Source organism: Sciurus vulgaris, assembly GCF_902686455.1.
Source record: "Sciurus vulgaris genome assembly, chromosome: 13".
Lineage (NCBI taxonomy): Eukaryota > Metazoa > Chordata > Mammalia > Rodentia > Sciuridae > Sciurus > Sciurus vulgaris.
The window spans coordinates 52,723,014-52,736,333 of NC_136474.1; the positions used below are offsets into that span (position 1 = coordinate 52,723,014).

Sequence of the window (13,320 nt, forward strand, 5' to 3'; positions counted from 1 at the left end):
TCTAATGGAAGTTTAGGAAAGTGGAGTTCTCAAAGTAAACTGAGCCTTCCACAAGTATTTATTGAACCATACAGTCCTATCTAAAGAGAGAAAAATTGAGGCTAAACCATTTAGTCAGCTAGTGAAGGGTAGATCGAAGATTTAAATCCACTACAGGGTTTTGCTTCACTGACAATGTGGCATGGCTCCATTCAGTCCATCCACTTAGCACAAATATTTATTATATACTGCTTATGTTCAAGGCATTTTGCCAGAGACTGTGCAGGATATGTGATGAATCAGACATTTGTGTAGTAGCAGAAAGAGATGTACTCTGGCATCATACAGACTGGTTTGAATTTAGGCTTCTTGGGTAAATTACTCTTTTAAGTTTTTATTTTTTATTTTTGGTTCCAGGGATTGAACCCAGGGGCACTTAACCATGGAACCACATCCTCAGTCCTTTTTACTTTTTCTTTTGAGACAGGGTCTCACTATCTTGCTAAGTTGCTTAGGGCCCTGGTTAGGTTACTGAGGGTGTCTTTGAACTTGTTATTTTTTTTTTTTTTTTTTTTTTTTTTGGTACCAGGGATTGAACCCAGAGGCACTTAACCACTGAGCCACATCCCCAGCCCTTTTTTATATTTAATTTAGAGACAGGTCTTGCTAAGTTGCTTAGGGCCTCACTAAGTTGCTGAGGCTAGATTTGAACTTGTGATCCTTCTGCCTCCCAAGCCGGGATTACAAGTGAGTGCCACCTGTAGAATTTGAAGAAACTGCAATCTTCTTACCTCAGCCTCTCTAGTTGCTGGGGTTACAAGAGTAGGCCACCAAGCACAGCTTCACTATTAACGTTTTTATTTGTTTGGTTTTTTTTGTTATTATGTATTGAACTCAGGGGCACTTGACAACTGAGCCACATCCCCAGTCCTATTTTGTGTTTTATTTTATTTAGAGATGGGATCTCACTGAATAGCTTAGCACCTCGCTTTTGCTGAGTCTGGCTTTGAACTCTCAATCCTCCTGCCTCAGTTTCCCAAGCTGCTGGAATTATGGGCATGCACCATTGTGCCTGACCACTCTTAACTTTTTAATTGAAGTTTTTAACTCAGTAAAATGAAGTAATTGTTAAAAAAAAAATAAATGCATCTTTAAGTGACCAACACACAGGAGGTGCTCAATAAACTTAGTTTTCCTCTTCAAAACTCCCCTTTGAGGTATTTGCCAGGAGGTACATGATCAGGTAAATTATAATGAAATGGGGGATATTGTGACTGATTTGGGTCATGAGATTAGTTTTGATTTGGATTGGTTGAGATGTGGGAGACAGATGACAAAGGCAGAGAAGTCTCCATGACTTCTCTAGATCTTGTGAGTAGGGGTTTATAGCAAGAGAGCAAACAAGGCTGTTAAGGTTTAGATGGGCTATGTCCCCCCAAAGCTCATGTGTTGGAAGCATGGTCCTCAATCCTACAAGGTTTAGAAGTGGGATCTTTAGGCAATGATTATATCATGGGACTCTGGTCTCACGGGTGGATTAGTACATTTAATGATAACTCAGTGGACTACTGGGAGGTGGGACTTGGAAGTAGTGGATCATTGGGGGTGTGTTCTGGAGGGGTTCATCTTTTTCCCATGGTGTATATCTCTTTCTCTGCTTCAGAACTGTGAAGAGTTGGGCAGCTTTCCTTTGCTATGCCCTTTCACGGTGCTGTTCCTCCCTTGAAGCCAGCTAACCATGAACTGAATCCTCTGAAACTGTGAGTCAAAATAAAAATTTCCTCCTCCAAGTTATTCTTATTCAGGTAGTTTGGTCACAGAGGTGAAAAGTTAACACAAGCTGTAAATATCAGGTTGCCTATTGTCTTAGTGGTTTGGGCTGCTGGAACAAAAATACTAAAAACTCAGTAGCTTATAAACAAATTTATTTCTTTCCAGGTGCCTCGGCTGCACATCTATAATCCCAAGAGCTCAGGTGACTGAGGCAAGAGGATTGCAATTTCAAAACCAGCTTCAGTAATTTAGCAAGGTCCTGAGCAACTAATTGAGACCTTGTCTCAAAAAGAGTTGAGGATGTGGCCCAGTGGTGAAGCACCCCTGGGTTCAATCCCTGACACTTAAAAAAAAAAAAAAATTCTTATAATTCTTATAGTTGTAGAGGCCGGGAAGGACAAGATAAAGGGAATTTGGTATTGGGCGAGGGAGGGTTTGCTAAAATTATGGTCTTTTCATTGCAAATTTACTCACATGGTGGAAGGGGCAAAGGATCTCTCACAGGTCTCTTTAAAAAACTTTATTTGCTTAATTCATTTTTAACTGACAAGTAATCATTATACATTTGTGGGTGGCAATGTGATATTCTGAGTTATGTACACGCTGTGGGATGATAGTCATGTTAATTAAGTCACTTCACATACTTAACATTTTTGTGGTGGGTGGGTAGGTTCTCTCTTATAAGGAATTCAAGATTTAATAGTCTCCCAAAGGCTCCCAGTTCCTAATATTGTTAAGACATCAACATACAAATTTTGGGGGACCGCATTCACAGCATAACACCTGCCTACTTGCAAAATCTCCTTCAGGATAGCGTTAAATCCTACAAACATGTACTATCATGACAAGGGTCTGAAACCAAGGCATCTTCTCTGACTACATTATGAAGGGGCACATTTTTTCATATTGAATCATAGTACTGGTTCATTCAAGGAACACTATTCAATTGATGGGACTCAAGATCTTAGAATTTGGGGATATGTGTCAAAAGACGCTGACAGTTTCTCAGGAGACAATTTAAATAAGTTTAGAGGTGATAAGACATGTATAAAGCAGCAGGGAGGAAGAAACAAAAATTTTCATTTTAGATTTTAGGTAGTTCACTAAAACGATATGAAAATAAGCACGTTTTGCAGACGATAAAATTATACATTGTTCTACTTTTCACAATGTCAACCGTGATGTTAATTTTAGCGACGCTTTTGCGTGAAGCCGCAGGAAAAACCCTGAAGAAGTGCGACGGAGTTCTTAATGTATTACACTTCCCAAATCAGTCCTCTACATTTCTCCCTTAAAAACCGTGGCGGAAAGTCTAGTTCAGGCTTCTTGAAAACACAATCCCACACGGATACCAAGGAGAGGACCGCGGATGCCGCAGTTTGCCCCTCGCACGTGACAGGCTGTTGGCAACCTGCCCCTGCTTCCTCCCGGTGCCGGGGAAGATTCTAACGCCCTCTGGAGCCGTCCCTCATGACGTCACGAGCGCGATTCCGCCCCGTGGCCAATCAGGCGGCCGGATTCCGGGGAAACCCGGGGTGTCGGCGGCGGCCTGGGCGCCTGCGCGAGGTCTCCGCGTGGCTATATAAACATGGCTGGCGTGGCCGCGCAGCCCGGCCGTCCGGAGCGCGCCTAGGGGGCTTCGGTGCTGCTCTGGGTCTGTAGTTTTGAAGTTTCTGGCGGGGGAACAACCGCACAGTTAGGCTCGGAAGTGGGAGCCCAAGTGACGCCCTTCCGGGAGCTGTGCGTCCGGGCTCAGCTGCAGCTGGATCGGAGGCTGAGGCGCCGGGCTGAGCCGGCGCACGTGTGAGTGCCGCTGAGGAAGCGGCGAGCGCCGGAGCGGGTGTTGCTGCCCCGGGCGGCCCCGGCTCGCGCGGATCGGAGGCAGGTCCGGGGCGCTCGGGTACTGCTGCCTAGCCCGCCCCCGCCCCCGACTTCTCTGCCGCGGCCCCTGAGCCTTTCCCCAGCGATGCTGTGGAGCCAGAACTGCACTGGAGTCGGCTGCCGCTTGTCAAACCTCTCCTCACCTCAGCTCCCGGAACGGCAGCGCAGCAGCTGCCGCTGATCCCCCGGGGGGATGCCCGCCGGCCTCAGCGAACCCGCCGGCGCCGCTCCTGCTGTTGGGGGCGCCTCGGGGACCGTGACCATGGCCCCTGCTGGGGCTCTGCCTGTCCGTGTGGAGAGCACCCCGGTGGCCCTGGGCGCCGTGACTAAGGCTCCTGTCAGTGTCTGCGTGGAGTCCACGGCGTCCCAGCCCCAGCGGTCCCCCGTGGGGACCCTGGTGACCAAAGTGGCTCCTGTCAGTACTGTTCCTAAACTCAGCGGCCCTAGGCTGCCTGCTCCTCAGATCGTCACCGTGAAAGCCCCCAGCACCACTACAATCCAGTTGCCTGCCAATTTGCAGCTTCCTCCAGGTATGTTGATCACCCCTTCTAGCCTTACCCATGGGTCCTGCCTGCGGTGATACGGGAATCGTCGCAGCGCCGGTTTGCTCCTTCCTGCTGGTAAAGCTGTAAAAAACTCTGAACCAAGAGAACCTTTCATAATCTTGACTTTGCAGTGAGTGTACAGGAAGCAGCCTTTTGGGCAGTGATTTGGCTTTACAATTAATAGAACCTTTTTGTGTCATTACAGTATTTTATGTTTAAGGAGAGAATCTCCAGGTGACACTGTCAAAACTGTCAGGAGGGCTCTTGAGGCACTGGTGCCTAGGTAGGGGGGTTAGGGATGACTGAAGTTAATTTTCACGGGAAGAAAAGATCAGTTTATATTTTCACACGTTTAGATGATGATGTAAAAAAAAGTCTTTTTAAAAGTTCTTGTGTGTATGCCTGAAATAGAATTTTAAATTTAAGCAAGCCAGAATAAGTTTATAGCTTTCTGGTACCAGAAACAAATGCTGCTTCCTGTACAGTCTTCAGATATGTAAGGATTGTAACTTTGGGTTAGAAGAATTCCTCTCCTAGGGAACAAGCTCCAGAGTTGACAAATAGATCAGAGATATGCGATTGTTATGTTTGAAGGGATGTGCGAATGCTGTTAATGAGGCTTTGCTTTTTATCCCATGGCTTATTACTCTGTCAGGCTGTTTTTCAAGATTTACTCAAAGGTTTTGCTTTGTGATAATTTACATTGTAAATGTGCTGAGTAAAATTCCAGTGTTCTACCTTCTGTCTTTCCTCAACCCAAAGTTTCCTGGAATTTATCTTCTATTAATTTTGCTTAGCAAAAATTGGATCTCTGACCTGGTAGCTCTAGAAAACTCCTTAGCCCAGAGAACCTTTCATAACCTTGATTTAGATGGTAAAGAAGTGGAAACATTGATTCAAAAGATTTCTTTAGCATCCTGTGGCAAAAGGACAGTGACTTTTTTTTTTTTTTTTCCAGCTACTTTGCTGTATTTGGTCAAGAACATCATAGGCAGATTGTGTTCTTCACATTTAATGAAATGTTATTTTTCCTTTTGTATAGTACACAAGGTCCCTACATTTAGTAAGACTGTGTGCAGCACTGGATACATTATTTGCCAGTTCTAAATTGTCATCCTTCATCTACTCTTAAAGTAGTCACGAATGTGTTTGAATGAAATTTTCCCCTAATTTGTTAAAATATAAATTCCTATCTAGTCACTGAAATTTGTTTAGAAACGGTCAGAAAAAAAGTGTTAAGTAGAAAAACTGTCAAGAGTGAAAACTTTCTGATGAGTTAGTACAAATCACTTACTGAGGGATCACAGTGCTAGGCAATTTAAATCTTTTTTTTTTTTTTTTTTTTAATTTATTGACTGTACTAGGTAAGTAGTAAAGTAATTTGCCCAATACCAGGCAATTTATAATAGGGGATTCGAATCCAGATCTGTTTAACTCTACTCTTTTTGCAATATTATACTTAACCACATTTTTGTAAAATATGCCTCATTGAGTATAAGTGCTGAAGATGAGTCAGAATATTAGCGGCTAATCTTTTGTTTTATACATCAAGAAACTAAAACTGAAACTTGCTTGAGTAGCAGCAAACTAAGTCCACAGTTTAAGTATATTCATATCATACTACTAAAATTCCTTATTAACTATAGAAAAACCCCCTACAAGAGAGGAGACAGTTTGTCCTTAGGAATTATGAGCTACAGAAGAGGTTGGAAGGTACTTTAAAGAACTGCTTTTGGGAATTTCTACTGATGTGTGGCTTAAGAGCCAATAGTTGAAAAATTAAATGGAAATGCTGATTAAAGTATCTTTAGGTTATGAATCCTGCACCATTTCTCTTCTGTGCTGGGGATTAGCAATTGATTTCTCGAGGATATGTCAGTTCTTAATTTTCCAAGATAATGAATACTTTAAGCATTTGATTTCTTATTCATTTCCTCTGAGCAGAACTGGTTATAAAAAATACACATATGCATCACAGATTTTTCCAGGGAGCAGGGGCTGGAAATAAAGTGTGTTATGTGTGTGCGTGTGGGGGGGGCATTGTCAGGAAATGAAAGAGTTTTGGTAACATCTTCAGTCTGTTTTGTAGCATGTGGAATTTTAGGCCCAGCTGTTGCCCTTTCTCTTTTTGGTATTCTGTATCTCTTCTGCAAATTGTGTGAAAGAGATGAACAAAGGCTTAATTACTTCTTTTAGGTCATAAACTGGTAAATTCAGCATGACTGTCATTATTGTTTGTGAAAGTTACTTGTGAAGCAGTTGAGGTTGTTTTCATGCTGAGGTGGGGCATAGAATTTGCATCTTCTTTCTCAGATTCCTGAATAAGCTGAATGAGCTGTTTCTGCTTTAGCTTTATCAAAGTGATGTAGCCTATAGGATCATCAACTCCATAGTTGGCCTGGTGCTGCTGGGCCTGGTTGAAATCTGGGTGCTTAGCATAGCCATCCCCTGTATAGACTCCAAAGGCTGTGGAGTCATCTTATAGCGACATTGTCATTGGCATTATTTTTTCTATGATTGTCATCCCCTCAGGAGAAAGTGCTGGCAGTTCTTTAGGTTGTCCTAGGTTTTCCTACTCAGATGCTGTACTTTCAAGAGCATAATGTTATTTATTATTATTATTACTATTTTTTGGTATTGGGGATTGAACCCAGGGTTGCTTAACCCCTGAGCTCTATCCCCAAACTTTTTTTATTTTGAGACAGGGTCTTATTAAGTTGCTTAGGGCCTAAGTTGCTGAGGATAGTGTCAAACTTGTGTTCCTCCTGCCTCAGCCTGGAATTATAGGATTGTCCCACTCACCCAGCTAGTTTATTTTATTAAAATATCTAGTTTATTATTAACATTATTACTTCCCTTTTTGATTATAAATTCCTCAGAGCAAGAACTCCATATCACTTTATTATTTCTAGGCTCTAGTAAAGTCGCTTGGCATAGAAAAGACACCTAAGTATTTGAATGTGAATGTACACGGAGGGAGTAGGGAGCAATAGGGCTAGACCCCCTAGGATGCTGAGGGGCATCATGCTTATCAGTGTGTTGAGTTTTGATTTCTTAGCTTTTTCTACTTAAAAGCAGTATTTGTTCATGTTTTTTTAAATTACTGAAATGTAATCCCCATGTCATTAGAATATTAACAATTTTATTATACTTTTTTCGTGTTAGTATTTGTAAATATTTCTTATTTTTTCCAACTGCATAGGAGTAGACCTCTGTACTGATATGCCATTGTTTTTTGACTACTTCCCTATTCATAGGCATTGATATTGTGTGTACTTTCTGTGACTGCAAATGATGCTATAATAAATACCTTTGTATGCTTCTGTGCAATATTGTACATGTGTTTTTATATGATAAATTACTACAAATGGAATCATTGGTTAAAATGCCAATATTACAACGGGTATTACCAATTTTACTCCCAAAATGTTTAAATACATAATCAACAATGTTAATGTTAAATTAAAAAAAAAAAAGCTACCCACGGAATTTAAAAAATCATATTAAGATTTAATCATAAAAGTAGATAATCCTTATAACTGGGTGGGTGAATGAAGACTTTATAGAGAAATAGGTCTGGGCAATAAGACTATGATATGGATTTGTTACTTATTGAATAACTAATTGTGCCTAAGAAGGCTCTTAGCTTGAAGTCAACTAGGCATATAATATTTAGTAGCCTAGAAGATCCAGTCTAAGGCCACAGAATAAAGAGTAGGTGGTGTTGGAGTTTGAGAGAGTAGACTTTTGTGAAAAGTAAAAGAGTGTACAATAAAGGACAGAACATTGCCCTTGGAGTGAACAGACAGGGGTTTGAATCCTAGTTCCACCACTTAATAGTTTTGTAATCTTGGACAAGTTTATTAACCTCATTTTTCACATCAGCTTCTTACTTCTAAAATGAGACTCATAACTTCTTCCTAGAAGTACCAGAAGGATTAAGTAAAATCCATGTGACATGCAGGACTTGCATGTCACAGAATTATGAAGAACACAAGTATATTAGGAATGTTCTGAATATCTCAAGGCCCTATGTAGCATTGGTTCTGGGTACACTGAGGTTGCTGTTTGTCTATTAGCATCCACCAAATTCTCAACAGTCTAAAAAAATCTCTTTAAATAATCTCAATGTCTACCCACCCCATTTTGGATGGGGGGGGCATTAGAAATTTACTTTTGTTGTATGAAATTTGGAAAAGAGAAAAGTTACAGAAAATTGCCCTCCAAAATACTTTGAGTCTGTTTTTTAATCTCCGTTTTTTTAAATGTCAGCTTTATTGAGGTATAGTTTTTTGTTATTAAAAAAAAATAAAGGAACCCATTTACAGTGGGTGTTGAAAAATTTGATAAAGGTGTAGCCACCATCGTAATCATGATATATAACTTTTCATTTTCAAAAGCTTTTAGTCTCTTTCGGAAAAAGGTATGTATTCCTTTTCTTGTTTTACATAATTGGAATTCTATGATGCCATCCTTATAGCCTCATTTTTGCTTGCCATTGCATAGCGACAATTTTGTTATAAACTCAAAAGTTTAATTTTGAATGGCTGCACAATCCATTATTATTACCCTATTGTCTGTTTAGGTTGCTTTTTTTTGTTGTTGTTAGAAAAACAAAGGCATATTTTGTATTTAGGTTGTGATATGTGTCTTTGTTGAGACAGATAAGAAAAATTGGAAATTCTAAGTCAAGGAATCATGAATACTTTAAAGGCTTTAGTGAATTTATTTACTAATACATTTCAGCACTAACTAGATGCTAAGTTGGTTCTATGCTAAGTACCATGGATAAAGTAGTAAATAAGGTAGGCCCAATTTTCTCTCCTGGAAAACAGATTTCCTGAATTTCCATAGATACTCTAGGCTTACTTTTTCTTCAACAATCTGATTTTTGTAAAATAAAGCACCAGTAACAAATATGGAAACAGAAAGAGGTAGAAATCACCTGACATCTGATTAGTTTACTTTTTTTTTGGTACTGGAAATTGAACCCGCAGGTGCTTTACCACTGAACCACATCCCCAGCCTTTTATGTTTTTTGAGACAGGGTTTCACTAAGTTGCTTAGAGCCTCTCTAAAAAAATTTTTTTTTTTTTTTTTTTTTTGTGGTGCTGGGGATCGAACCCAGGGCCTTGTGCTTGCAAAGCAAGCACTATACCAACTGAGCTATCTCCCCAGCCTGCCTCTCTAAATTTTTGAGGCTGGCCTCTCATTTGCAATCTTCCTGTCAAAGCTTCAGAGTTGCTAGGATTACAGGTAGGGGCCCCCATGCCCAGCTTTTTCTTAGTCTCCTTTTAAAAGATGAAATTTAATGGAGATAAATAAAAGCTCTGCTTTGGTAAAACAACTGTGTAAATGAAGGATAAGGAAATGTATTATAACTAATAGCAATCTAAGATTAAAACTTATTGAATTAATTTTCTCTTTCATTTACTAAATTCATAAAATGAGTGAAAAGGAAATTTAAGTGACTTTAAGCCCAATAAGGGAAACTATGACATGTAAAGAATTAAAGGAATTGGGTCCATGGTCCCTGAGGAACAAAACAACTTAAGAATATGTTAGCCACATGTAAGTATTTGTGGAAATGAAAGTCGTCTACTTTGGATTTCAGAAGGGACCCTCACATCTATGCATATTAATGAGAGGCACATTTTGTGTCATATTAAGAAAGGGTTTTGTATCCTGACATGTTTGTGAGTGTGACATATATCCTCATCTTCCTAACTCTGGACATATTTGAGAAGAAACTGGAGGGTCATCAGTCAGACATTTTGTATAGGAATTGAATTGGAGCAGATGAATTAGTTTTCCTGGATCTCAGATTTGTATGGGTCTGCTTTCCTTTCAGAGGCAGTATTTACAAATGCTGAAAATGTGGAGACGCCAGAGAAACTCCATCCAGATCACTTTGCCACAGTATTGGCATTTGGGGACATAGTAGTCCACAGGTCACAAAAGTAGAGAATGTTAAATTATGTACCAAGTAGAGAGTGGATATTGGATCATTTAACACTTAAATATCTTAATATTTGTAGAAGAAAGGTGCTGTAACATAATATTTGATTATTTTCTTTCAACATGCCCATAGAATAAATAAGCAGAGCTAGCCATTCTTTTGTGATTTGAAAAAGTGAATCTCAGATATTTATCAGGGTTGGAATCAAAGAGATTTGGTTACTAGTTTTCTCTTTGTATAGTGCTTTTTGCTAGGTTGTTGTTGTTAATTCGAATTGGTACTTTGTGATACATATTTGGTTAAAACTGTAGGAGATTCAAAGTTCAGATGAACTGATTTTTTAAAAAAATTCAATAGTATCATAATCTGTACAATTATTCTAATATTACTTCTTAGTAGTTAGTTGAAGAAAAGTTTGAATTAGTTACCTTTTGGCATTAATGACTACTACAAATAACTTTAAAATTAAAAAAAATCTTCTCATATATTGTCTCATTTGATTCCTTTGACAATTCTGTGAGGAGGGTTTTAAGTTTCCCAATCCACAGACATTGGGGTGGCTTTCCATTTATTTAGGTCTTTAATTTCTTTCAAGAACATTTTCTAGTTTTTAGAGTTTTGTATTTATTTTGTTAGATTTGTTTTTCAATTGTATTATTTTTGATGCTGTTTTAGTCAGCTTTTTCTAGCACTGAGACTAAATGACCCTTGGCCAGCACTATTGTAGAGGAGAAAATGTTTATTTAGGGGCTCATGGTTTCAGAGGTTCCCGTCCATAGATAGCTGGCTCCATTCTTCAGGGCTTGAGGTGAGGCAGGACATCATGGCGGAAGAGTGTGGCAGACAGAAGTGACTTATGGGATGATCAGGAGGCAGAGAGAGACTCCACTGGCCAGATACAAGTAGGGACCTCCAATCCACGCCCATTTCCCACCTCCTCCAGCCACACTCTACCTGCCTCCAGTTACCACTCAGTTAATCCCTATCAGGATTAATTCCCTTATTGGGTTAAAACTCTCACAATGTAATCATTTCTCCTATGAACCTTCTTGCTTTGTCTTACACATGAACTGTTGTGGGGGGGCACCACATCTAAACTATAACATGCTATTGTAAGTGAAATTGTTAATATCATTTACATTTGTTCACTGCAAGGATATATAAATAGTGGATTTTTACATATTGATCTTACATCCTTCTACCTTGCAAAACTTGTTCTTTTTTAGAGGATTCTTAGAATTTTCTATGTATGAGATCATGTCATCTATAAATAGTCTTACTACTTTTATGATCTGGATGCCTTTGATTTTATTTTTTTGCCTAATTGTCTAGGTTAGACCTCTCAATATAATGTTGAACAGAAAGAGAGATTGTAAGCATCCTTGTCTCCATTCCTCATTTTTTTCCAGATTATAGGAGGAAAGCATTCAATCTTTCACCCTAAGTATGATGCTAGATATGATTCTTTTGTAGACCTTCTTTATCAGGTTGAGGAAATTTCCTTCTCTTTCGTTGAGTGTTTTTATCTGAAAGAAAGAGGTGTTGAATAACAGCCACATCAATGTTCATAGCTGCTCAGTTCACAATAGCCAGATTGTGGAACCAACCTAGATGTCCTTCAATTGATGAATGGATAAAGAAACTGTGGTATACATATACAATGGAATATTACTCAGCTATAAAGAATAATAAAACTATGGCATTTGCAGGCAAATGGATGAAATTGGAGAATATCATGGTAAGTGAGATAAGCCAATCTCAAAATACCAAAGGACGAATGATCTCACTGATAAGTGGATGATGACACATAATGGGGGGTGGGAGGGGGTGGGAGGGGGGCAAGAATGGAGGAAGGAGGGACTGTATGGAGGGAAAAGAGGGGTGGGAGGGGTGGGGGGGAAGGAAAAAATAACAGAATGAATCAAACATCATTACCCTATGTAAAGGTATGATTACGCAAATGGTATGCTGTTACTCCATGTACAAACAGAAACAACATGTATCCCATTTGTTTACAATAAAAATAAATTTAAAAAAAAGTTCAAGACCTCAGCAACTTATTGAGACTTGGTCTCAGAATAAAAAAAAATTAAAAGGGCTCAGTGATAAAGTGCCACTGGGTTCAATCCCAAGTACAAAAACAAACAAACAAACAAAAAACAATTCCTGGCCTCCTGAGGTGCCACCTGTTTAAGAAACACCTGATAAACGCAGGTACTGGCTACCTAAAGATCTCTGTGCTTACTGGGGTCTGGGTAGGCCCTGAGGTCACATTCTTACTGGTGTCACTGATGCTTCTGTGCAAACAGAATGGAATAATAGCAACGGGGAGATTGGCCATCACCCTGGGCCAACAGCGAGTGGCGCAGAATGCGGAGTGAATTCGCCCATCGTGGGCACCTAAGGAGCCAGGCACATCCGGGCTCAGAGCCCAGAAATCCAGCCTCAGCCGCTCACCGGGCTGTGCCTGAGCAGATTTAGTGCGTCTTGAGCCTCGATTTTGTCATCTGTGAAAAGTAGAGGGCAAAAGCGCCTGAAAATGGCTGGGAGCCAGGAACGAAAGAACAGTGCCCATTAGTGCAGAGCATTGTCGCCAGCACATGGTAATGGCCCGGTAACACGCCACATTTTATTGTTTCCAATAAAGAGATTGGCAGGTTGTGCCTAAATGTGGAAAAAAAAAAGGTGTTGAATTTTATCAAATGCTTACTCTTTTGAGATGGTCATTTGGTTTTTGTCCTTTTTTTTTTTTTTTAATTGATATGACATTTTATTCAATGTTTAGAAGCTAAACCAACCCTGCATTTCCAAGATTAAATGTCTCCTGGTTTTGGTGTGTAATGTTTTTGATATGTTGTTGCATTCGGTTTGTTAGTACTTGATTGAGGATTTTGCATCTGTGTTTATAAGGGATGTTGGTCTATAGTTCTCCTTAGAGAATGAGGTGAACAATGATTTTTAAAAAAAAGAGTTTGTGAAGGATTCACATTAATTTTTATTTGAATGTTTGGTAGACTTTACCAATGAAGCCATTTGGGCCTGGACTTTTCTTGTGGATACTTTTTTGATTCTATATCTTCATTTTTTAGAGGTCTCTTCACACTATTTCTTCTTGAGTCAGTTTCAGTAGTTTGTATGCTTCCAAGAATTTGTCTGTTTCATTGAAATTCTCTAATTTATTGG

General features: G+C 39.6%; 1 protein-coding gene across 1 annotated transcript in view; it reads left to right on the plus strand.

Annotated features, from left to right (window-relative positions):
- Positions 1-3,178: 3,178 nt before the first annotated feature.
- The window catches only part of TAF4B (TATA-box binding protein associated factor 4b), a 144,776-nt gene continuing 134,634 nt past the window's right edge, over positions 3,179-13,320 (plus strand). The window contains exon 1 of the mRNA XM_079109408.1: positions 3,179-4,163. Within this exon, the coding sequence (XP_078965534.1) occupies positions 3,827-4,163 (337 nt within the window). The 5' untranslated portion in view covers positions 3,179-3,826. The remainder of the gene's footprint in view (positions 4,164-13,320) is intronic.